The sequence below is a fragment of the Schistocerca gregaria genome, chromosome 2 (genome assembly GCF_023897955.1).
Source record: "Schistocerca gregaria isolate iqSchGreg1 chromosome 2, iqSchGreg1.2, whole genome shotgun sequence".
NCBI classification, from domain to species: Eukaryota; Metazoa; Arthropoda; class Insecta; order Orthoptera; family Acrididae; genus Schistocerca; species Schistocerca gregaria.
In genome coordinates this window covers 979,224,396-979,250,881 of record NC_064921.1, presented here as the reverse complement: position 1 = coordinate 979,250,881, position 26,486 = coordinate 979,224,396, and the positions used below count along the sequence as shown (strand labels likewise).

The 26,486-nt window shown below is 45.2% G+C and overlaps 1 protein-coding gene across 7 annotated transcripts in view; it reads left to right on the top strand.

Moving 5' to 3' along the window:
• LOC126335458 (protein winged eye) overlaps nt 1–26,486 on the top strand; it is a 382,243-nt gene that overhangs the window by 183,638 nt on the left and 172,119 nt on the right. For all 7 annotated transcript variants that reach the window (XM_049998751.1, XM_049998753.1, XM_049998757.1 and 4 more), the window contains exons 3-5: nt 6,445–6,585; nt 18,584–18,949; nt 24,739–25,131. In XM_049998751.1, the coding sequence (XP_049854708.1) occupies nt 6,445–6,585; nt 18,584–18,949; nt 24,739–25,131 (900 nt within the window). The remainder of the gene's footprint in view (nt 1–6,444; nt 6,586–18,583; nt 18,950–24,738; nt 25,132–26,486) is intronic.

The window sequence follows — 26,486 nt, the reverse complement described above, 5'->3', positions numbered from 1 at the left end:
AAAAGGTCTCTTATTCAATCCCCGGTCAAACCTGACATTTTTATTTGTCACTTATCACTTCTTTCACCTCTGGCAACGTTTGTTGATGTGAAAAATGCCGAGTTGCACCGTGGCTCGGAACCCAGGTTGAAGTGTATAACTGGCTGGGTCAGTCAGTTCAGAAGTTCGGAGGAAGGCATCGGCGCAGCATCTCCTGCAGGATCTTGCCTAGCAAAGCATAGTGTTGTTCGAAACAACCTTCGGATTGATGACTGTTTTACTTTACTCATTATATTACAAGTTGAAAATTTTAGGCAGAAAATTTGAACTCGACATTCGGACGGGCCGAAAACCCAAAGAAGACAGGTACAATTTGGCCTGACGAACGTAAGAGAGCCCGCTCTGAGAAAATAAAAGTATAATGAGTAGAAAGAAAAACTAAACCAAAACTCTGGAAATGCCCCTTGCTGTAAATCGTATAGTCCAGTAGGGAAAAAAACATGAATAACAATAATAATAATAATAATAATAATAATAATAAAAGTTTCGTATAGAAAATATTGTACGAACGACAGCAGATAATTCAGAGAGTGTGGAGTTAAATGGAAATATTAAGATATTAGGGTATGCAGATGATCTAAACATCATTAGCGATAGGAAAGAATCTGTAACAGCAAATGCGAGTGCGTTAATCGAGGCGAGTGAAGATGTAGGTCTAAGGATAAGCGAAGACAAAACTAAATACCTGGTTACTACTAGAATGCCAACAGCAGTAGATCAGGAAATGTTAAGAGTTGGAGACATACAGTTTGAAAAAGTGTACACATTTAAGTATCTAGGCGTGGACATCACTTCGAAAAATGAGATTGAACCCGAACTGAAGAAGAGACTACGGGCGGGAAATACGTGCTACTTCTCACTGAATAGATTACTTTCATCACGGATAGTGTCTAGGAATGTAAAGATTAGTATATACAAAACTATTATTCTACCAGTTATGCTGTATGGGTGTGAGACTTGGTACCTCACTGTGCAAAATGAAAGGCCGTTTCGAGTATTTGGAAACAAAATTTTGAGGAAAATTTTCGGAGCAAAAAGGGATGACATTAGCGGAGAGTGGCGAAAACTGCATTACGAAGAGGTTCACGAACTCTGTTCAAGCCCTGACATAACCAGTATTGTTAAATCACGTAGGCTGCGATGGGTGGGTCACGTAGCTCGAATGGGTGAGGGCAGGGCAGCGCGCAGAGTACTGGTAGAGCACCTAGAAGGAAAACGTCCTGTGGGGAGACCGAGGCGTAGATGGTAAGACCATGTGGAGGCTGATTTGAGGAGCCCAGGTATTGAAGGTGACTGGAAGGAAATAGCCCAGGACAGGGACAGGTGGCGAAAATACGTTGCTGCGGTAATGGACTCTCGAGTCCGCCATGACCAGTGAGTGAGTGAGTGATATATTTACTATAATTAAACAATTTATCACTGTGATATTAAAACAAATGATGTAGATTAGTGTTAATAATATTAAAATGCGACACGTTAAAAGTGTGGGTGACAAAAAGTTAGATTTTTTATGGAGGTGACAGTAATAACCTGATAACATTAGTGCACAAAGCTAAGTTTCTCATACGGTAAGCCTACGTGCAGGTGTGAAAGTGCCTCTTGCTTTCGTATACAAGGCGAAATGTAAGCCCCATGTAACAGTGTGGTGGATGTTCAATTACATGGGGTGTATCATAATTTCATAATCAATAAAGGCAAGTGTCACGGATGAAAATGTTCGATAACACAAGGAGGAATATTCAAATAAGCTTTTCTCCGCAAAAAGAGCCGTTTGAGGGATGATTGCTAGTGCGCGGTTACGAGCTACCGCCGACTTCAGCATGAAATATTGTCCTAGTTAGTACAAACGCATTTGAAGCCTGCACTTTTCTATTATTTCCTGTCTAACTGGGCTCAAATTTCGTTCATTTCTTATACAGAAGGCCGATCAATAAAAATGCAAATGAAGTATTGTTACTGGCAAAGAGCATAGTTCTATGCGTCGAATCACCACTCTCCAACGTTCAGTTGTAATGTAGTTCTGACTGGTTGTAGCTTATCTACATCTAAATCAATACTTCTCAAAGCACTCTTCAGTTGGCGGCGAAGAATACTTCGTACTGTTATTTGCCACTCCCTCTCGCGATGACAATGCAAGAAAAATAACGGTCTGCTCTGATTGCCCCTGAACATGTCCTAATTTGTCTTTGCCTTATTCTTGTGGCTCTTGAGTGAAATACGGAGGCAGTAGAATCGTTTCGTATGTATTTCTCAAAGAAAATAATGATGTTGTTAATTTGCCCAACCGCCTTTCTCATGACATACGTCGCCCTTCTTCCAAAGTTTCCCGTACGTCTTCCATGGAATATTACAGCAATCTTCTTGTACAGTACCGAATAGGTACGAATACAGTCGTCAGCAAGACCCAAGTGAGATTTCTCCTCAAAGCTTGACTGTATGGTGCACGTACGATGTGAATGACGGAACAGGGTGTGGACTTTCAACCAAGTGCACTGCTATTCGTAATGGCCCTGTTCCTGTTGAAGGGGAGCGTTGTAGAGGCATTCAACAAGGTCCTTACGGAAAGAAGGTCACATGTTGTTGTTGTGGTCTTCAGTCCTGAGACTGGTTTGATGCAGCTCTCCATGCTACTCTATCCTGTGCAAGTTGCTTCATCTCCCAGTACCTACTGCAACCTACATCCTTCTGAATCTGCTTAGTGTATTCATCTCTTGGTCTCCCTCTACGATTTTTACCCTCCACACTGCCCTCCAATATTAAATTGGTGATCCCTTGATGCCTCAGAACATGTCCTACCAACCGATCCCTTCTTCTTGTCAAGTTGTGCCACAAACTTCTCTTCTCCCCAATCCTATTCAATATTTCCTCATTAGTTATGTGATCTACCCATCTAATCTTCAGCATTCTTCTGTAGCACCAAATTTCTAAAGCTTCTATTCTCTTCTTGTCCAAACTATTTATCGTCCATGTTTCACGTCCATACATGACTACACTCCATACAAATACTTTCAGAAAAGACTTCCTGACACTTAAATCTATGCTCGATGTTAACAAATTTCTGTTCTGCAGAAACGCTTTCCTTGCCATTGCCAGTCTACACTTTATATCCTCTCTACTTCGACCATCATCAGTTATTTTGCTCCCCAAATAGCAAAACTCCTTTACTACTTTAAGTGTCTCATTTCCTAATCTAATTCCCTCAGCATCACCCTACTTAATTCGACTACATTCCATTACCCTCGTTTTGCTTTTGTTGATGTTCATCTTATATACTCCTCTCAAGGCATTGTCCATTCCATTCAACTGCTCTTCCAAGTCCCTTGCTGTCTCTGACAGAATGATAATGTCTTCGGCGAACCTCAAAGTTTTTATTTCTTCTCCATGGATTTTAATACCTACTCCGAAATTTTCTTTTGTTTCCTTTACTGCTTGCTCAATATACAGATTGAATAACATCGGGGAGACGCTACAACCCTGTCTCACTCCCTTCCCAACCACTACTTCCCTTTCATGCCCCTCGACTCTTATATCTGCCATCTGCTTTCTGTACAAATTGTAAATAGCCTTTCGCTCCCTGTATTTTACCCCTGCCACTTTCAGAATTTGAAAGAGAGTATTCCAGTCAACATTGTCAAAAGCTTTCTCTAAGTCTACTAATGCTAGAAACGTAGGTTTGCCTGTCCTTAATCTTTCTACTAAGATAAGTCGTAAGGTCAGTATTGCCTCACGTGTTCCAGTGTTTCTACGGAATCCAAACTGATCTTCCCCGAGGTCGACTTCTACCAGTTTTTCATTCGTCTGTAAAGAATTCGTGTTAGTATTTTGCAGCTATGGCTTATTAAACTTATTGTTCGGTAATTTTCACATATGGAAACGTAAAGGCGGTAATTTTCTAGAAAAGAAAAATGTTGATAGCATGCAGAGTCATGTCGATTGCAGATGCAGTGCTGTTGGTAAAGATGGTCGTGGTCTTCTGGAGGGAACCAACCTACCTTTCGTGTTAATGATTTGGAAAAACTACGCGAAATCTAAACCATGCAATGGTGAGGGGTGCTGGGAGGGAGAGGAATAATCCCAGTCCTTCCGCACCTATCTTAACTACACCAGAACAGGCGGGCGCCCGTTAAAATCCTTACCTCATCAAACAAGTGCAGTGCTTCGACCATCGCGCCACCTCGATCAGCAGTTTCTTTCATGTAGCATCCATGAATGGAACAGGTGGGCAAATAACACTGCTGCAAGGTGCGGCAGCTAGCGGGGGACAGTTAATCGCTAAATTCCTTCACGATGTAGACTTCGTGACAAACTGCGCTAACTTCGATGACGATGCAGCTTCGCAGTTTTGCGGGGGGCTAACGGGATTCGGGGTCTGTGCACGTTAACTCAAAAAGTAGCTGCTCCCCTTTCAATTATCTGGCGCTTGTTGCTAAAAAAGTAAACAGACCATTTTGGAAGTACTGCAGCCAGATGAAGTATAGCACTATTCTAGAAAGGCCTTTAGCGAGGGATTTTTTTGTACTTAAAACTGTCTGATATAATTGGGTGCTTGGATTGAGGTTCGAACGACGGATCACTCTTTCCCGATTGGGCCGTCACACAAAGGTCGAAAGATCCATCTCAGAACTTCTAGACTGAAGTACCTCTCTCTGACCGAGTAAGGTGGCGCAGTTGTACGACGCTGGGGGGGGGGGGGGGGGGGGGGGGGCGGCGGTTCAAACTCCGTCCGACTATATAGATTCAAGTTTTCCGTGGTTTCCCAAAACCAATGACGGCAAATATTGGCATGGTTCTCTCCCAATTGAAGTTTGTGCTGCGTCTCTGATGACGCCATCGTCGAAGGAACCTCAAACCCTAGCCCGGAAATTTTAAGTGATGTCAGTACCGGCCATGAAAGTTACACTGTATGAACTAATCTTCTTTCCTTTTTACCTCTCTCTGAGTTTTTTCAGAGTCTATAGGCCCTCCTTGCATATCTCACTGAACTAACATCACTTTAAATCGCATCATCTGGGTAGTTTAAATTGTTCGTTGTAGCCATACGTGTCAGAAACATCAGGAGCATGTGTAAGTGGATCATGCCTTCTGTAGATTCTGACAAAAGAAGGAATCAGTTGACAGTACATCTTTCAGGCATCAAGGAGTCATCAGTTTGGTAATGGAAGGAATTTTGTTGGTAAAAACTGAGGAAGGGAACCAAGCCTTGAATGCAGCAAGCGGATTCAGTTAGATGTAGGTTGTAGCAGTTATGCAGAGGTGACGAGGCTTTCACAGTACAAATTATCATGGAAAACTGCATCAAGTCAGTCTTCGTACTCAAGATAACAATAAAACAACAGATTTGGCGAAAGAGTGTTTTATAGCATCTGCTCAGAGCAGTTTACCACCATCGGTACTTTACGCACCAGGACAGATTAAATTACGGTGAGGAACGTGCAGTGTTTACTCAAACAGACGCAGAAAAGAAGGCATTTGAAGCTTACGTCATTGTGCACGCAAGAAGTTCCCCAGGCAGATTAATTCACCGCGCTGGAAAGTTTCTAACAAGCGGAGGTGAATAACGTGTTGTTCCCTATGAAAACAATCTCGAAGAGAACAATTTGCTCAACGTAGGATACAGATTAACTTATTTTCTCTACATACTTCCCCCGAGTCGATTTGTTTTGGTCGGAAGTGTAAGCAGAAAAAATGTCTCATGGTAGGAACATGGACCACAAGGCGTAGGTTACTGTAGAAGCTCCCAAACTGCTGGATACGCAAGGGCATTTTTCTCACTCTGCTTTACTCTCTTTTCCTTCCAATATTTTATTGCTTGCAGAATCTTTTACACTCATTTCGTCAAAATAATACAAATAAAAACGTGGAGGTAACTTCTATAATAACGTCATTGGTTCACGGCTATTACTTTCCCAGTGACACAGGAAAGGGCAACTGTGAATGAAAAATCTTCCTGCAACATTAAGCTGAGGCGGAAGTAACTTTGGTAGATTAAGAACTCGTCAAAACGATATGCAACTTTAATAGATTACGAACTCGCCAGAACGATATGTCACTAACATTCCAACCACAAAGACGCATCTTTATAACCGTTACATGAGATACACTTGTTGCTACCGTTATTTATAAGATAGTGCTCCACTGACGACGGTGGACGTGTGTCAATGGCACAAGTAGCTGCTGCGCTTTAAATCCATTGAGAGTGAGGGAAACGGAGAGGTAGATAGAGAGAGAGAGAGAGAGAGAGAGAGAGAGAGAGAGAGAGAGAGAGTAGGAGACAGAGGGGGGCGAGGGGGGTGGGTGAGATGCAACGAGCAACAGGTCTTCGGTAGCCCGGCACGTCTTAATACGAGGTGCAGTTTGCTGGCCGGCCACCTGTTAACGCGCCGCTTGTTTTGGTCGTTGGTTCAGGTTTCGGCCGCTACGGAGTGAGCAGCGGGCTGTATTCGCTGTTTCCGGGCGCGTCCGAGGCGAGTGCTGCCATCTACTCGCAGGCAACCAGCACCTCGACGCGCTTCAACACCTTCCACAGCTTCATCGGCGCCCACAAAGGTCAGTACCGCCGCAGTCGCAACCTCGCGCGTGCTCAAACTCTGCCTATGTCTCTTCTCCGTTCACCCTTCTTTTCATGCATGCAGAAAAGCAATCTATGACTCTCATACATTGCCAGAAGTGCCGGCGTAATAAATATATCTGAAAAACTGGCTTCTTTTATCCGTAATGGCTTGAGAACTCTTTAGTTACACAGGGTGTTCGGAAATGCCTGTTACAAACTTTTAGAACTTATAGATGGGAGAGAGTACATAATTTGTTTTTTTGTATAGGAACCAATGCCCGGAAACGAACCGTTCCCGTTCAATGACGGTTTCAATTCAGATGTTTGACGAATCAATTTCTGCTTGTGGAATTGAATAAGGCGTGACGCAGTACAATTATTAGGTAATAATTCGAAAGGAAACATCACTTAAGGACTTTTTTTGTATTAACACTTAAACATTATGTGTCTACATTATTCCAAAAACGAAAAAGAATCCAGCACTCATCTCAGTAGAAACAGCACGTTTCCGAACATGGGTTCCTATTCAAAATCTTATGTACTCATTCTCTTCAACAAGTCCTAGAAGTTTGCAACGGGGAATTTCCGAAAATCCTGTATATAAATGTAACCAACTTTAAAACTCTTATCTGAATAGCATGGTAGAAACACTCGTTCTCAACAAAGCAAAGATCCTACATATCACAGCCTTATTCTTAATATTTATCTCTGAATCGGGAACACTACTCTGGAACGATTTTCGCCTAGAAATCGGAGAAATTACGCCCCTTTCCAACAATCTGCAGGCCAATATCGTCAGAACCTTCTCCCCCAGCCCCCACCTTCCGTCACTTCTTCCTCCTCCTGTGTCTACCCTACTGAAACAGTCTACTTACCCTTTCTTAACAGTTACTATCATTACAGCCTTCTCTACCGTCATTAACCCTCCTGCTTTAATCTTAATGCCAGCTGTTAAAAATTACATATAAAAATTAGAAGCATGGCTAAAAAAAGGTTCTATAGTAGTTTTTGATATGTAAAGATCGTCCTCGTATGTAACAGATGGCCTGAAGGCCCCAACATGTTTAGTATAAGTAAAAGAATAAATAAGTACATAGTACAACAACAACAACAACAACAAAAAAGGCTAAAAAATTTAAGTATCTAGGTGAAATAATCTAAACTTATTCTATGGAAAATGAAGATAATTCGACGAGGGCAAGGAAATTGGAAATAGGTCTATAAAAGGAATTCTTTAGCCTTAAATGCAAAATTCCGACACCACAACTCCGTAGTTAGACGAGAATGCCTTTATGCTTAAGAATGCCGTCCGTTAAACACATCCACACAATAGGATGAAATATTAAAGAAGGAAGGGAAAATCTTGGAACAAAAATATGACAATGGCAAAAGAAAATTCAGGAGTAATAAGGAATTTTTTGGAGGAATATTAGACACAATGAGAAATAGTTTTATTCTATGGGCATCTAAAAAAACTAGATGCAAAAAAACGAAAAACAAGTTTTAATTTTTTTAACAGAGACTCGAAAACGTCAATGACTTGGATCAAAGTAGTTAAAGCAGACCTGACGGAAATGGAAATAACAGAGCAAGAAATAGGAGAAATAGAAAAATTGAGAGCAAAAGTAAAAAAATTTCAAGGGCTTCTGGGAGAAAGGACAGCAAAAGACTGGCGCAGTATGAACTGGAGAAGGAAGAGAACTACATAGAGATACAGTGAAAAGCTTTTCGAAAGAAAGAAAGAAATAAGTTATTTCAAGTGATTTACGATGGGCCAAATAAATAACAAATAACAATAAGAATCCATTATTGTAACAAGTCATAAATAAGTGACACAATTGTTCCATTTATCCATAACTAGTTTCACTGCCAAGCCTAGTTCCAGAGAGCGGCCTAGCAAGTTTAGGCACGTTCGATTTTTTTTTTTTTTTTTTTTTTTTTTTTTTTTGGCCAGCTGATGGCCTACTCGGAACAGCTAGTTTCAAATACAAAGAGACGGCAAGTTAGGTGAATTCACTTCGAGATTCCTAATTATTGTCACTTGAACCCAAGTACAAGATTTTTCTCCAGTTTACAAGTTTACATAGTGAGACACTTTTTTTAAATAAACTTATAGGAACTGTTTTGCCCATTTTGGTCGGGACGTACTGCAGAGGAAACGCAAGTTTTGCTCGACACCGCCAAACGTTTAACGTTCATAGTACGTAGGCTACACAGGGCAGCGCAAGAATACCCAAGACATTTATGTGGCCGCAGCGTCATTGTCCTAAATTTGCACTGTTGGCCCCCAGAGTAGTGAAATACACGTTTATTACCCTCTGCTGGTCGTAAACGAGATAAAATATATTACTCGCTGCAACAGAACACGCGAGTTACTGTAATTATCCCTACGCGACGACGATGCCTGCAGTGACCTCGCATCGCGACTGAAGGCAGCAAAGTACGTTTTCAATTTGAAGTTTTATGCGCAGAAAGTATATTGCCATGACCTTAAAAATGTTGATTTGAGAGGAGTATTCAGACATGTCATGCCACAGCTTAACCATTTTCTGCGAATCCTAAAAGAATAACTGTGCTTGTACGTGATCTACTAGAATCCTCAACGCTTTGCAAGCACTGTTTCTGTACCAACAGTTCGTACCTTGAGCTTCTAATAATCACAGAATGATATAATAGTGTTTTTAAACTCCGCCTTGCCAGCCGCGGTGGTCTCGCGGTTCTAGGCGCTCAGTCCGGAGCCGCGCGACCGCTACGGTCGCAGGTTCGAATCCTGCCTCGGGCATGGATGTGTGTGATGTCCTTAGGTTAGTTAGGTTTACGTAGTGCTAAGTTCTAGGGCACTGATGACCGCAGAATTTAAGTCCCATAGTGCTCAGAGCCATTTGAACCATTTGAAACTCCGCCGTCTGCAAAACACAATGTATTTGTTTCTTCTATTTATCCATATATGTTTCTACCAATGTGTCAGCTTCTGTGGATTCGAGTTTTTTTTGTGTAAAAAATATATTTTTCATGGCTGTTTTCTATTTTAGGCGTAAAAACTATAACATGTGCGTATTTTTGTTTTCTTCTGATTGCTCACTTGACACTACAATAATTGTGGAGATGAATTTGTATGAGTTCAACTTCCTTTTATATCTTATCTTGGCTTGACAGTATGTCAACTGCAATGTAGTCTAAAAAAATTGCGTAGAGTGTTATTATTTTTTTAATTTTTTTGTGAGGGTTTTAGTGGTTTTTTTTTACTTGAATGCTTTCAAGGCATAGAAAGATATAAAAGCAAGCTAACTTGTACAAATCCATATCAAAAGTAATACAGTTTCAAATGGGTAACAAAAAGGAAAATAAAAAATGCACATTTTGTATTTTTTGCATAAAACAGAAAAACAACGATGAACACTGTACAGTATTTTTACAGAAAGTAATGGAGAACCCGTAGAATGTGAGAAATAGGTGTCGAAATGTGAGTGGGTAAGTAGCAAAATAATGTATTGTTTTGTAGAAGGCTGAGTTTAAAAATCCTAATGTAATTCGCGAGCAGGACAAAACATCAGTGGGAGCTACCAGACCCAGAAACATGACATGAAGACAATTGCCACTTCATAAGAGCGATGCAGTTATGTATGCCACTGGCAAAACTTTTAATTGTGGCCTTAAAGGTACAGAAGAATTGGAAACTATTAGGAAAGAGCTACAATAATTGGCACAGCCTAGGCATACTGCATTAGAGGAACAATCGCGTAAACGAATTAATATATTTTTCCACTTCGGGTCTTATTGTGGTATCATTTACGCTTTGAAGACTTAGCAAGTCATCACCAGGTAATTTGTTTAAAATGCAAGAAAGAAAGAGCGATAGTAAATACTGCGAAATCAAGTGACAAAATAAAACGTCTAAACACTACACGATATTTAATATATTGCGTTGTACGTTGTACTTATTCAACTACGTTGTATGTTGACGAGTTACAATGCAACGTATTCAAGTCCGTGTAGTTCTATTTAGGACTTAGTCTGATTTGGTGGTTTAGTTTCCTTGCTTTTACTATCCCTCTTCTGCTTACTTTTTAAACAGATCACCTGGTGATCACCTAATAATACGTCGCAACCGATTAAAAAATCACAAGAGTATCTCGCTTACGTGGCCGAGCTGCCTCAGCGTCTGCCAGTAATGAGCAATTTCTGTCTTCACAGCTAAAGCGAACGGGAATATTGGGCTCTTCTGCATGCTACACACGTAAAACCGGTATTAAACTTCGTTGGGAAAACGTTCCTAATTCGTTTTACTCGTCGAAATTAAGCGGACGAGGGAGGCGACTGAAGGAAATAACCTGTTTCAGAAGTGCAACCTGTGTAGGAAGCACACATATTTTGACTGAGTGTATTTCCTAAAACAATACAATCGTAGTTCCTTCACACTGAAGACACGAAATGAAAAGAATGACCTTTGGAAAATTGTCAATGTAAATTTGGTAGGGAAACTGAGGAGACGGATAATCGAGTAAGGCCATGACATCTATCATTTTGTGGATGGCGAATAGCTCACAGAATATGGCAAAGCAGTGGAGCTAGGTTTCGTCATCGTGATTTTGTTGTAATGCCAAGGAAGCATATTTGTTGCTGAGTTGGAGGGTGTTGCCGGGACATGGCAGTAGCTCGACAGAGAACCTAGGTCGCCGTCTTCAAGTCTGAAGTCTGCCAAAATACTGTACAGTTTCAGCGACGTCACTCGATGTCGGTCCCTAGAGCCTCAGCAGAATGTACTGCGTCAGCGAAGCACTATCGGTACGCAACTCATCCCCGATACGTTAATATCTGTGTCGATGGATCAAGAGTAAACGTTTTCTGCGTATGGTCTTACCGTTAATTACAAACAAAATTTGCTGAAAGTTCCATTGTTCGAGAGAAAGTACGCCGCTAGCTTAACTGAAATATCAACAGCGTTGCCCTATAAAAGGAAAGTGATAGCTCTTAACGAGCATGGGCCGGCCTCTGGCAAAATCGCAACGACCGAATAGAGCAGCCCGATATTCGTGGAAAAGGAAAGTAGGAGACATGAAACAGAAGCAGTAAGTGGACTGAACTGGAACAGTGGAAGGCATTGCGGATTTCTCACTGTAAATGAAGCGTCGATAATGACATCTGCATAGATTCTGGGGAGAACGGGGGAATGTAAAACAACCCGGACACGAAACAAGGCATAGTAACTATCTAGTAATTGTTATATTTTCATTCAAAGCGGTCTAAATATATCGAAGAGGAGGTGAAAAGACAAGGAAAGGTAATAGAATCTAACAGAAGTATAAAGCACGGAGAAAAAGAACTTGACGTGGTCTGAGTAGAAAGGTGTGTGTCGCACTGAGCGATATTTTCCCAGTAATCGTAAGTCGGAGGTGCACGACTTGCAATGACCGACGAGCTGGCGGAAGTTTGCCCGGTAAACGAACGTGTGTCTGAGTGCGGCTAGCAGTGCCGATCTGCCCGACTAAGGTGCTGCTGTTACGGTATGCTCTGGTTGTTGTTTTTCTTCAGTGGTAACTTCGCAGCGATGTTGGAGGCAACATTTCGCTTTTTGATTTGTGTACCGTGAAGCGGGAGACCTGAAAGCGACCCTATCTTCAGTCTTCTTTTACATCTAAAAGGTACATTTCCTCACAATGGATACTTTCAAAAATTTATCTACTACGTTCGCTCTACATCCATGAAGCCTCTAACGGGAATTGTGAAAGAGCCTGCTTATATAGTGACACTATTATTCACTCTAAGTAGTGTCACCATTCAAGTGTGAAGTTGCCTATGTAGCACTAACCACTATACTAAATTAGTTGCCGCTTGGTATCACAAGGGACAGCAGCAAATACACTACTGGACATTAAAATTGCTTCACCACGAAAATGACGTGCTACAGACGCGAAATTTAACCGACAGGAAGAAGATGCTGTGATATGTAAATGATTACCTTTTCAGAGCATTCACACAAGTTTGGTGCCGGTGGCGACACCTACAACGTGCTGACATGACAAGTTTCCAAACGATTTCTTATACGCAAACAGCAGTTGACTGGCGTTGCCTGGTGAAACGTTGTCGTGATGCCTCGACTAAGGAGGAGAAATGCGTACCATCACGTTTCCGACTTTGATAAAGGTCGGATTGTAGCCTATCGCGATTGCGGTTTATCGTATCGCGACATTGCTCCTCGCGTTGGTCGAGATCCAGTGACTGTTAGCAGAATATGGAATCGGTGGGTTCAGGAGGGTAATACGGAACGCCGTGCTGGATCCCAGCGGCCTCATATCACTAGCAGTCGAGATGACAGGCATCTTATCCGCATGGCTGTAACGGATCGTGCGGGCACGTCTCGATCCCTGAGTCAACAGATGGGGACGTTTGAAAGACAACAACCATCTGCACGAACAGTTCGACGACGTTTGCAGAAGCATCGACTATCAGCTCGGAGACCATGGCTGCGGTTACCCTTGGCGCTGCATCACAGACAGGAGCGCCTGCGATGGTGTACTCAACGTCGAACCTGGGTGCACGAATGGCAAAACGTCATTTTTTCGGATGAATCCAGGTTCTGTTTACAGCATCATGATGGTCGCATCCGTGTTTGGCGACATCTCGGTGAACGCACATTGGAAGCGTGTATTCGTCATCGCCAAACTGGCGTATCACCCGGCGTGATGGTATGGGCTGCCATTGGTTACACGTCTCGGTCACCTCTTGTTCGCGTTGACGGCTCTCTGAACAGTGGACGTTATATTTCAGATGTGCTACGACCCGTGGCTCTACCCTTCATCCGATCCCTGCGAAACCCTACATTTCAGCAGGATAACGCACGACCGCATGTTGTAGGTCCTGTACGGGTCTTTCTGGATACAGAAAATGTTAGACTGCTGCCCTGCCCAGCATATTCTCCAGATCTCTCACCAATTGAAAACGTCTGGTCAGTGGTGGCAGAGCAACTGGCTCGTCACAATACACCGGTCTCTACTCTTGAACTGTGGTATCGTGTTGAAGCTGTATGGGTAGCTGTACCTGTACACGCCATCGAAGCTCTGTTTGACTCAATGCCCAGGCGTATCAAGGTCGTTATTACGGCCAGAGGTCGTTGCTCTGGGTACTGATTTCTCAGGATGTATGCACCCAAACCGGGTGGAAATGTCAGTTCTAGTATGATATATTTGTCCTATGAATACCCGTTAATCATTTGTATTTCTTCTTGATGTAACAATTTTAATGGCCACTAGTGTAGTGTGGTGTGGTGGAGTACTCCGCCGCGCCACAGTCACACGGGGGCGAATCAATCAGTTGTAGCAGTAGGAACCGTCCGCGGCTACAACTTACGCGGAACGTGGTGATCAGATACTTTCCGTGGGGAAGAGCTGCACACGTGAAGAAGCATTGGATGATTGTGTGAGTGGCGGCAGAGAAAGGTGCGTACTCTGCCGCCTGGCGTGCGGTACCGACGCTGGACGCAGCCACGAGCGCGTTGTTGCGCAACGAGTGCGGGTGCAGCTAGCAGACGAGCGAGTATAATTTCCAGCGTTTACTGGGGATTAGGCTGGGCAGTAATGGCCCCTCCCCAGCCCGGCAGCTGGCTTCCCGTGACACCTGGCCGCCTCTCCTCTGTACTCGCCTATGCATTTCGGACGGCTAGTCGCCGATAAGCAGTCACGTCAACAGATTTTTTTTTTCAAAATTCCGCGCTGGGAACTTAATAACTGGTTTTGTTTCACTAATTAAGGTCCTTCCGGCGCAGCTGACCGACAGATACAATCTAACCATTAGAGTCGACTTCCTGTAACATTACGAAAAGAGTTGCCGGCGGAAGTATGTGTACGGAAAATGAGCAACGCATCTCGATACGCGACCAGTTGACACATGTTCACGTACACTACGCCCGATCTTGTCATTTGCACCACGAATATGCATGCTTCCTGTATCAGCCACCGGAACGGCTAAAGAACCTGTGAGTATAAGGTGTCCAGTTTTTCGGAAGCAGCAGCCTTTTTTTTTTACTATCGATAGTGGTTAGTGTCTACTTTTGTACTAAATTTTACTCATTTTACGTGAAGAAAGAAACTTGCCACAGTGTGCAAGACTTGCATTTCTTAAAATACCGACATCTCTACTAGAGAAACCGGGACGGCTAATCACAGAAAGTTAATAACAAATTTTCTTATAAATAACACTGAAAAGTGCGCTTCTCGCCCATTCGACACTTGGTTAGTTAGCAATGCGCCTCTAAGCTCGTTTCCTAGCTTACAATGTTGTCTCTTCTCTCGCAGATTGTGTGAGGCACGAAGTGAGTACGTAGAAATTTCTCGCACGAGAAGTATCAGGGCCGATTATGTCTGAGACGCTTTCTGAAATCCATGTGTTATTTTCGTTACTGGATCTGTCTCACTGTCCTGGAGACCCTCTGTACAGGTCCAAAGTGGCATCTAAAGGAGTTTGTTGTGACGAAAGAGTTAGTATGAAACTTCCTGGCGGATTAAAACTGTATGCCAGACCGGGACTCGAACTTGGGACCCTTGCCTTTCGCGGGCAAGTGCTACATCGACTGAGTTATCCGAGCACGACTTATAACGTACAATCACAGCTACACTTCTGCCAGTACCTCTGCTCCTCCCTCACAAACTTACTTATTGGAATATAGCTCACTCGTAGAGCATGCAAAATTCTGAGCACTCAGTTTTACCCGCCGGTGCAAAGTGAACATTCATTCTGTTGGTTCTTTAGATGTAATATATACAGGGAGAGCCCAGGTCGACCTATGAGGCCGTCAGCCGGTCGTGAAAAGATGTTGCTTTTAGTAGCGGAACAAAGTCAGAGAAATAAGGAGAAGAGGACAGATCTCACGTCACTGTTGGCTGAAACCCGGCCCCAGAGACGGCTTGTGCACGAAGCCGACGCGCTTCGGCGGCGGTCAACTGTTAACACGTGACTTCTCTCCCACGCTTCCTACTGGCTACCGAGAATGGGTGAACAGTGAGCATGTTCTTTCCCACGCTTCCTACTGGCTACCGAGAATGGATGAACAGTGAGCATTGAGCATGTTGTCAAGAAACGACCTTTGCTGAAGCGACGATCCCAGACGTAACGTAGGCCACAACGAACTGTACTTGAACATTGCTTGAGAATCTGAAGGTGAAAAATTACAAACAAAATAAAAATTTGAAGTGTCAATTAAACCTGGTTATGAGGCCTGCACATCTCTCTCGTAAGTATGGCTTCGCCGTCGGTAGATACGAATTTGAATGAATTCATTATTTCACGCTGAATCCTATCATCTTCACCACAGCGTCTATATCAATTGCTCAAAAAGAGTTTTGCGTCACCTTCATATCTGCAAACATATGGGGGCTTAGATTCAATGGTAACAGGCAGTAAAAGAATAAGCATTGTGAAACTAAAAAAGATCACTGTGAAAGAAATACAAAAATATGTTCAAAATAAAAGCAGTCTTTCGAAAGTGGACATTTGTGAAATCAAAATCTTTTGCTGGGTAACATTCAGTACCATGAAACTTCCTGGCAGATTAAAATTGTGTGCCGGACCGAGACTCAAACTCGGGACCATTGCCATTTGCGGGCAAGTGCTCTACCAGCTGAGCTACCCAAGCACGGAATTAAAGCTGTGAGAACGGTGCGTGAATGGCGGAATTAAAGCTGTGAGGACGGTGCGTGAGTCGTGCTTGGGTAGCTCAGTGGTAGAGCACTTGCCCGCGAAAGGCAAAGGTCCCGCGTTCGAGCCTCGGTCCGGCACACAGTTTTAATCTGCCAGGAAGTTTCATATCAGCGCACACTCCGCTGTAGAGTGAAAATTTCGTTCTAGCTTCAGTACAGTGTTTCTCCACCCACAGCATTATAACATGCTTTGATCGTTCTTGGCTTGGTGTCCGCAAGGTGGTCGTGCTGCTGCCGCTACGCCTGGCTCACTCATCGACGGCTGCCCCTGTTGATGTCATCCAGTATGTGATGACGTTTCTTGTGCAATATTCCCAAAGTGTCAGCTAGTCGCAAGCAGGCTTAATCGTGTTCACGTCAATAGATAACTCAGACATACCATTCGGTTGATTTGTGCCACCTGAGCGCGAACCCGCCACCGAAACTGTGTGTGTTGGACAGGAGAATAGGTTTTTGGATCCTGTCCCAATATGCAGCCCTCGGATTGCCTTCAATAGCGATGAGAAAAAGGGGGGAAAAGAGGAGGTGGATAGAGGGATGGGGAAGGAGGAGGTGGACAGAGAGAGGGGGCAAGAGATGACGGACAAAGTGAAGTGGGGGGGGGGGGGGGGGAAGAGATGAACTAATAGAAAATTGCAATAAACAAATACCTGGCCAATGGTGGGCCTCTCAATGATATAATAAATATGACTGGTTGCGGCAGTTTGTAATTTTCAAGTGATATTGTTACACTCACAGAAATGTGTACCTCCAAAATTACTGTATTTATTGATGGCCTTGTATAAGAGATTGTCATTTTGCTTCAATGTGGAGTTGCGTCGCTTGACGCCGGCGGGACGCGGAGCTTACGCGCATGTACCGGTATGTGACGCCCACTGCGTTCCAATATTGTCCTTATCGCTTGGGCTCCCGTAGTGCTGAGCGAGGTTTCTTTTTGGTGGCGTTGGTTTGGCTCATATTTGTTCTTCCTTCCCCATTGTATGTGCCGGTGGTTCTTTGTGGATGGAACTCTTGCTTCTGTACGCTGAGTTTGTGTGCGGTATTGCACTGTGGGCAGGTGTACTTGTGGTTTTGCACGTGATGTGTGCCTGTGGGTCTGTTGCATTATTGGTGGTGTAGTGGAAGAGATTTTCATTGTTGGTTTGGTGTGGAACACTGTTGCTTGGCTAGGGTAGGGCGTGGTTCTTGCCGCCCATGGGTTTGGTGCCTTCTGCGTCCCGACTTTCCCTTGTCGCTTGGGCTTTTACCTGTTGGACAGTTGGTCTAAGCCACGTCATATGATGTTTCTGGTACTTTTATGGCCGGCAGCTGGTGGCCGAGCGGTTCTAGGCGCTTCAGTCTGGAACCGCGCGACCGGTCGCAGGCTCGTATCCTGCCTCGGAAATGGATGTGTGATGTCCTAAGGTTAGTTAGGTTTAAGTAGTTCTAAGTTCTAGGGGACTGATGGCCTCAGATGTTAAGTCCCATAGTGCTCAGAGCCATTTGAACCATTTTGTACTTTTATGTCAGTTTTGTGTGACAGGAGCCGCTTGGCTTCAGTTGGTGTGCTTTGCCACCGTGTGATGTGGCAAGTTACTATGCTTGCCACTCACATGTTTTTCTGTTGTTAACGTTTTGTTATGATTGTGAGGGTGGCTTGTTGTATATTTTTGGGGCCCACCCCTTTTGACGGAGATATTTTTATAACATCGAAACGTAGATCAAAGGCTGAATAAACATTTGGTTTGCTACTGGTTGGCTGATTTTTCTTCATCCTCTTGAAATTTATGCAGTTGCTGAATCGCAGCCATATTTCACATTCTGTTGAGGAAATATAGAAAACCGGCATCTGAGGCTGACTGCTGAAACATTGTTCTGCCACCAACATACATTCCGCGTAAGGACCACGAAGATAAGATTATAAAAATTAGGGTTTAATGGAGGCATGTAGACAATCGTTGTTCCCTCGCTCTGTTTGCGAGTGGAACAGGAAAGGAAATGATTAACAGCGGTACAGGGTACCCTCCACCATACACCGTACGGTGGCTTGTGGAGTATCTACGTAGATGTAGATGTAGATGAACCACAAAGTTTCGCCTTTCAAAGCAGAACAGAGTACATAAACAGCAATCTCCCATTCATGACTGGAGACACAGCACAGTCTATCAGGACTATTCTTACTTCCATTACACATCTGACTGTACGGAGCAATTTCCTCTGTTCAAGAAAGAATTAGAGAACGGGGTTTCCATTCTTTCGCAATTTATAATAAGAATGTAGTTGTACAGAGCCCGCTATTGAGCTGGGATCCGTTGCTGTGCAGTTGCCGACTCGCTGTTCTCGTCCAACTACTCGTTCGGCGGGCCGGGCGGGGGCGGCGCGGGGGCGGCGGGCCCGTTCTCGCCCGCCGCCGGGGGCGGCCCGGTGCCGCTGGTGGAGCGCGGGCTGGCCGGGCTCGAGCTGATGGCCAAGGGCTTCGCCACGTCGCAGCCCGCCGCCATCGCCAGCCTCGCCTCCCCCGGCTCGGTGACCGCCGCCACCGCCGGCGCCGCCCCCGCGTCCGTGACGCCGTCCGGGTCGCGCAAGCAGCGGCGCGCCAACGCAGCCTCCGCCGCCGCCTGGGACCGCCACGAAGTGAAGACCGAGTCCAGACCCAGCTGCGGCTGCCGCCGGCAGCAAGGCGCCTCAGGTAAGCAGCCCAGCCGCACCTCGCAGTCAGTAGTTTCCTTGTATGGGACCGTCAGTTTGGAGATATGCTTCCGAGAAACTTCCTGGCGGATTAAAACTGTGTGCCGGACCGAGACTCGAACTCGGGACCTTTGCCTTTCGCGGGCATGTTCTCTACCAACTGAGCTACCCAAGCACGACTCACGCCCCGTCCTCACTGCTTTACTTCTGCCAGTACCTCGTCTCCTACCTTCCAAACTTCACAGAACCTCTTCTGCGAACCTGGCAGAACTAGCACTCCTGAAAGAAAGGATATTGCGGAGACATGGCTTAGCCACAGCCTAGGGAATTTTCCAGAATGAGATTTTCACTCTGTAGCGTAGTGTGCGCTGATATGAAACTTCCTCGCAGATTAAAACTGTGTGCCGGACCGCGAAAGGCAAAGTTCCCGAGTTCGAGTCTCCGTCCGGCACACAGTTTTAATCTGCCAGGAAATTTCATATCAGCGCACACTCCGCTGCAGAATGAAAATCTCATGCTTCCAAGATCTTTACCTCTATCGTTCTGAGGAGGGTCGAAGGCAGGATGGATGCAATGGCCAGGGTCGATCAGTTTGGCTTTAGAAGAGCTGAGGGTGCACGAGAAGCAATAGTCAGCTTGCGATTAATTCTTGAGAAAAGACTAGAGAAGGCTCAAGATGCGGGTATTGGATTCGTCGACTTGACTGGCGGCAGCTTTTTCAGATGCTGAGAGAAAAAATGAAGAATAGGGCTTAACTTCCCATCGACAGGATCATTAGAGATGGAACACAAACTCGGATTGTTTTCAGGTTGGGGTAGGAAATTGCCCGTGCCGTTTCAAAGGAACCATCCCGGCATTTGCGTGGAGCAATTTAGGGAAATCACAGAATGCTAGGCCAATATGTTGACCTCTCCACTACCTTGCCCTGTAGATGCTAAAAGAAAGTATCAAAGTGTAAGAACACAGTTCTGGTGCACAGATTGTAAGCGAAGAGTTGGCTGTGAAAAGTTGTGGAGAAGATCAGGAAGAAACTGCCATTAAACACGGTGTACGACAAGGTTGCTCACTCTCTCCTGTCTCGGACAAAAGATACGTTCAGAAGGCAGCAGATGAATTCAGATGGAAATTGGGAGTTGTAGGAGGCATTATAATCCACGATGAAAAAATAAACACGTTGAGACTTGATGATGACACCGCAGTGTTAAGCGATGATGCGGAACAACCAGAAGCGATTCTGGTGCAGATGGAAATCACCCTCAGATCTTCCTGTAACATGAAAATTAACAAAGCTAAAAAAGTGTCAGTGGTGAGCAGACTGAACCACATTGCTCAATGCTCACTTACGAGTGACTGAAGACAGTCCAGTCCTTCGCCTTCTGCAGAGTAACATTACATCAGATGAAAGGTCAAAGGAGGGCGCTGATAGCTGAATCTACTAGGCAAATGCGGCTTTTAGCAAGGGAAGAAACGTTTCATTTCCAGCTGCATAGACAAACATCTCAAGAAAGACCGTATAAAGACGTTTGTTTTGAGTGTGCTGCTATTCAGAACTGTAACACTGACACTCAGAGAAGCAGAAAAATACTGAATAATGCCTTTTAAGATGTGGTGCTGCGGCAGAGTGCTCAAGATTGGTCGGCCGTTGTAGCCGAGCGGTTCTAGGCGCTTCAGTCCGGAACCGCGCCGCTGCTACGATCGCAGGTTCGAATCCTGCCTCCGGCATGGATGTGTGTGATGTCCTTAGGTTAGTTAGGTTTAAGTAGTTCTAAGTTCTAGGGGACTGATGACCTCAGGTTAAGTCCCATAGTGCTCAGATCTATTTGAACCATTTTTTGCTAAAGATTGCCTAGGTACGCAAAGTATTAAATAGAGAGATGTCTCACAGAGTGAAAGAAATTAAGCCGTGTCTTTGGAAGATCTTGCAACACAGAAGAGCGGCACTGGTCAGCCATCTGCTGAGGCATTGTGGTCTCATTTAAGGCGTCATTGAAGGTACAGTAGAGCGGAAGAACACAAAAAAAACACAGAGACTGAAATACATCACTAAAATCGGGGAAGCTACGAACTGCACAACCTACACCTACACCACTCTCAAGTGGACGACTGAAGACAGAAAACTACGGCGAGCTACTGTCAATCAACCTGATGTTTGAATATGTGAGAGGGGGGGGGGGGGGAGGGGATTAACTTAAAACATCCTCCGGGAATGGGTGAGAATAGTCAGGGCACTAATGTACCAGCTGCCGTGTGACCCATCCTCCACAGTACGCCACTTACTCGCGGCACCACCTAGTGGCGACACATGACGTAACTAATCAACTTTAGTGGCGGTTTGAGCTCCGAAGTAAAAGCTACTCCTCGCCACCACAATAGACAGCTTTGCATCTTATGCAACATTCCATTAATAATTTGACCAGTACGCACAAAGGAAACACCATCGAAGTGAAACATTATCCTAATGTTTTCCTTATTATATTCGTTAAATAAGGATCGCCTAATCATGGGAGAAGTTGAAGGATATGGGGATTAATTTGAAGTTGATATCACAATACTAATATTTATTCAAATTCAAAACAAACGTGTAATCTTATTACAAGGTGACTCCTGAAAAACAATAAAGACACGAAGGTAACACAAAACACTGAAGTTCACGGTATGGGACTTCGATTGACGTTGTTAGGAAGACTGAAAGAACAACATATCACAGTTCCTCATTTGTACAACTGACAGTGTCAAATTAACAAGAGAAATAACCCAATGAAGTCTGCATCCAAGATGCACAAACAACCAGATAAGTGAGAGCTGCTTAGGAGTGCGTACTCTCAGATATGAAACTAAACCTTATGCTATAGCAAAAAGTAGCACATCTTCAAATAGCAGCGTCAGCTTGGGACGGCAGCCAGGTAGCCAATAATAGTCGACACGGGCAAGAATAGACGGGAACGCAGCAACATTTTCCCTGATAAGGCGTACAAAAACGCATAAACAATTTCTACGGTTGGTACCGAGTTTGAACGGTATTTCACTATTATAGGACGTAGCACACGTTGTGCCCAAAAGAAGAGGGAATACACAGGATTGGCCGAATAAGAAAAACTACTGAGAACGTGCTAAATGTCTTCCTTTTCGTGAGAGCGGAAAGACAGGAGTCTAGTGTGTGTGTTTCCCACACCCCAGTGGGCACCTCAGGCCTAAGGCACCAGTGCGGCTGGGATTCAGTCATTAACTCTGAGAAACAGCAACTTCAGAAGACGCGGAGCAGGTCTTGGAAACCATCCCAGGATGCCACGCAACTCTGGAGCAAACCATTTCTAATAATTTTTGTATTGCGAAAATACAGCACTCTAAATCTGATTTTAATAAAACATTCAGGTCTGATGGGGAAATTTTTTATTTATTTATGGTGACCCGTTTCAATCTTGACAGACCATCTTCACATCACAGGGAAACACCAACGGTGACTCGTGTAGATGCTGAGCAGACCTGCATATTGTGGTTGGAAGGCGCAGTTGTCAACATTTGCATACGCTACAGCTCTGCTCAGCCTTTACACGGGTCACAAGTGGTGACTGTCGTCTGAAACTCAAACCGTCACCCGTGTGAGTATTTTATCAACGCGCAGATTCCTGTACTGTAAGTTGGTGCTTTCTTTGGCTTCGACCACTCCCATCTCTTCCTTATGTTAGCATGAAGAAACAGTTTCTCGCCACCAGTAACGATATAACGATACACGATAGGAATGGCCGGTGTTCTTCACGAGCAAGCAGAGATGCATCTATGGCCACCAGCTGTTTTTTGTAATTTCGGCGTAGAGCATTCGGTACCCATACACGCTATTTTTGAGCCTTCCCCTTAGCTTGCAAATGTCACACGATGGTGGGATGAGCAAAGGTCATGACATTTGACAGTTCTTGAATATAGTAACGTGAATCATCAAGGATTAAAGCGTTTAAAGGATCTTCGTCAAACCCCGAAGTTCTTCCTGAACATGGAGAGTCACTAATGTCGAAACGATCCTGCTTAAAACGAGAAAACCATTTTCTTGCCGTGCTGTGCCCAGTAGCATTACCCCACACACGGCGCAAATGTTTCTGGCTGCCTTCGGTGTTGTCACCCCCCCTCCCACCCACTGCACTCAAAGAATGTCGGAAATACTCCGATTTCCCGACATGGAACTCAATTTTCTAGCGTTCACAGTTGCACCCACTATCTCCGAACGACAAAATTACAATATGTAAACTCGGACAGCAACAGTGTGGTGTGCGTACTGTAAGACCTTCGGTACACACACCATCAGATTGACTTGTCGCTCTAACGAAGTAGGCGAGTGTCAGCAATATGTCTCGTGGTCTTATTGTGGCGTGTTTATGTTCTGCCGTTAGGTCAGACGATAGAAATGCCACTTCCACGCTTACAGTAGCAGATTGACGGTGGCCAACTTTAAACAGACCTTGATTAATTTTCACACACATTTATTAAAATAATAAAGAGCGTAGACATTACGTAACTTGAAACTTCCTCGCAGATTAAAACTGTGTGCCCGACCGAGACTCGAACTCGGGACCTTTGCCTTTCGCGGGCAAGTGCTCTATCATCTGAGCTACCGAAGCACGACTCACTCCCGGTACTCACAGCTTTACTTCTGCCAGTATCCGTCTCCTACCTTCCAAACTTTACAGAAGTTCGAGTCTCGGTCGGGCACACAGTTTTAATCTGCCAGGAAGTTTCATATCAGCGCACACTCCGCTGCAGAGTGACAATCTCATTCCGGAAACATCCCCCAGGCTGTGGCTAAGCCATGTCTCCGCAATATCCTTTGTTTCAGGAGTGCTAGTTCTGCATGTTTCGCAGGAGAGCTTCTGTAAAGTTTGGAAGGTAGGAGACGGATACTGTCAGAAGTAAAGCTGTGAGTATCGGGCGTGATTCGTGCTTCGGTAGCTCAGATGGTAGAGCACTTGCTCGCGAAAGGCAAAGGTCTCGAGTTCGAGTCTCGGTCGGGCACACAGTTTTAATCTGCCAGGAAGTTTCATATCAGCGCACACTCCGCTGCAGAGTGAAAATCTCATTCTGATTACGTAACTTGATTCTGGATGCTGTTTACAATTGACAATCTGAAGTTCCTTTGGTCTTGCTACGTTAATTTTATTCCCACATATCTCTGATACTTGACAAAAGTGTCTATTCATTCATCTTCATGGCTATACAGGAATATGATAATCTTATTAGGGGCAGACAAACTTGACTATAGACTGGTACTGACTAATGCAGACTGGTACAGACAAATGCAGACTGACTGATCGGAGGTCTGTACACTCGTTACAATAACTCGCGCTTTCAGGTATCACTGCGCGAGTGTGATCCGCGAGGAGAAAAGGTTCTACGTTAGCAGCAATCTCACTGGCTGCGTTACATATTAATACGCGGATCGGCGGAAGCAGAATTTGGTCTGTCTCTAAGGCAGCGCCATCTCGTAGTGCGGAGACGGACGAGCGCTGCGCCTGCACTGTTGTGCTTAGCGGGGCGCGCTCCAGTGGGAAAGTTGTGTACGCGCTGACTACGCGGAACTATGTACACAACAAACAGCGAACTACAAATAAAAATGACAATCGATAAATAAACCCACAACAACCGGAACACGAACACGCAAAACAAAAACGATACGAACTTGTGCGCCAAGCTGAACAATGTAACTGAACTGATAGAGAATCATGAAGCGCCCTGTACCAGTCACTTAGCCGTATAGCATTTCAGAGTTGCACACCTGTGTACTGAGGCCACGGCGAACCGCAGGTGGCGGTGAGGACGAGCGCCGCGCGCCCGCGACGCAGCACCAGCAGCTGCAGCTGCAGCACCAGCACCAGCAGGTGCTGCCGCCGCCCCCGCAGCCGCAGCAGCAGACGCCCCAGGTGCAGCCGCCGCCGCCGCAGCAGCAGCAGCAGTCGCTGCAGCTGGCGGCGCCGCAGCAGCTGCAGGCGGGCGGGCTGCTCGTGGCGGCGGACGGCTGCAGCCGCACCACGTGGCCGCCGCCCATCAAGAAGGAGCCGGGCACCACGGCGGCCAGCACGCCCTGCCAGGTGGCCGAGGTCACCACCAGCATCTCGCCCATCGCCACCATCAAGGTGGAGGCCGCGTCGCCCGCGCCCGTCCACCACCACGCCGCCTGCAAGAAGGACGTCGCCAATGGTCAGTCCCCGATGTGATGCTCCTTCGATACGGCAACTAAACGTCGTGGCCAAAAATCACGGGAACAGTCTGGATATGGTGTCGGCAGTCAGCTGCTGAAGCCCGTGTCGTGAATTTTTGTCCGTACAGTCCAGACAGGAGCGCGTTCCTGCCGCCCCACATTCAAAGAGGCGGCGGCAGTCTATCGTCGATCGCCCCCCATATGGCTCTGCAGAAGTGACACGAGTCCGTTCGTAAGACAAGTGCAGTCATCCTATGTAGCGGTTTACTCCTGCGAATTCAGTCCGAAAACTGGCTGCTGCTGCGGTTGCAGATTCGAATCCTGCCTCGGGCAGGGATGTGTGTGATGCCCTTAGGTTAGTTAGGTTTAAGTAGTTCTACGTCTAGGGGACTGATGACTTTCGATGGTAAGTCCCATAGCACTTAGAGCCAAATTGGTTCAAATGGCTCTGAGCACTATGGAACTTGACATCGGAGGTCATCAGTCCCCTAGACGTAGAACTGCTTAAACTTAACTAACCTAGGGACATCACACACACCCATGTCCGAGGCAGGATTCCAACCTGCGACCGTAGCAGTAGCGCGGTTCCAGACTGAAGCGCCTAGATCCTCTCGGCCACTCTGGCCGGCACTTAGAGCCATTTGAACCATTTTTGAATTCCTGTGAAAACATCGTCTCTGTACCGAAGAACCACCCAAGACATCGTTGGTACCGGAAGCCCGTATTTTTGTGCAATCTCCGGTATGGTGTAGCCCACGCGTCTTGCGCCGATTATCATTCCATGTTCAGAGTCAGTTAACTCGCTACGTGGTGACATGTTCATTGTATATCAATCTGTAACGGACAATTGAGCACTGTGTCTACACTTGCACCATACGTCACAACATTCGGGCCTCGTATACGACAGATGTCCGAATGGGACAACTATTCCTGTGACTTTTTGGCCACTAAGTTTATTGGTAGTAAGTAATTCGCGATGCGTGAGGGTAGTTCGAAAAGTTCTCGGAATGGAATTGTAAGCCGGCCGCTGTGGCCTAGCGGTTCTAGGCGCTTCAGTCTGGCACCGTGCGACTGCTACAGTCGCAGGTTCGAATCCTGCCTCGGACATGGATGTGTGTGATGTCCTTAAGTTGGTTAGGTTTAAGTAGTTCTAAGTTCTAGGGGACTGATGACCTCAGATGTTAAGTCCCATTGTGCTCAGAGCCATTTGAACCCAATGTGCTTAGAGCCATTTGAACCATTTTTGGAATTGTAAGAAACGATTTACTTCAGTGAGACTTCCGTAGTTTTCAATGTACTCTCCCTTGTACACTAATCCGCTTCGTCCAGAGACTTTCTAGTGCCTTGATGAAGG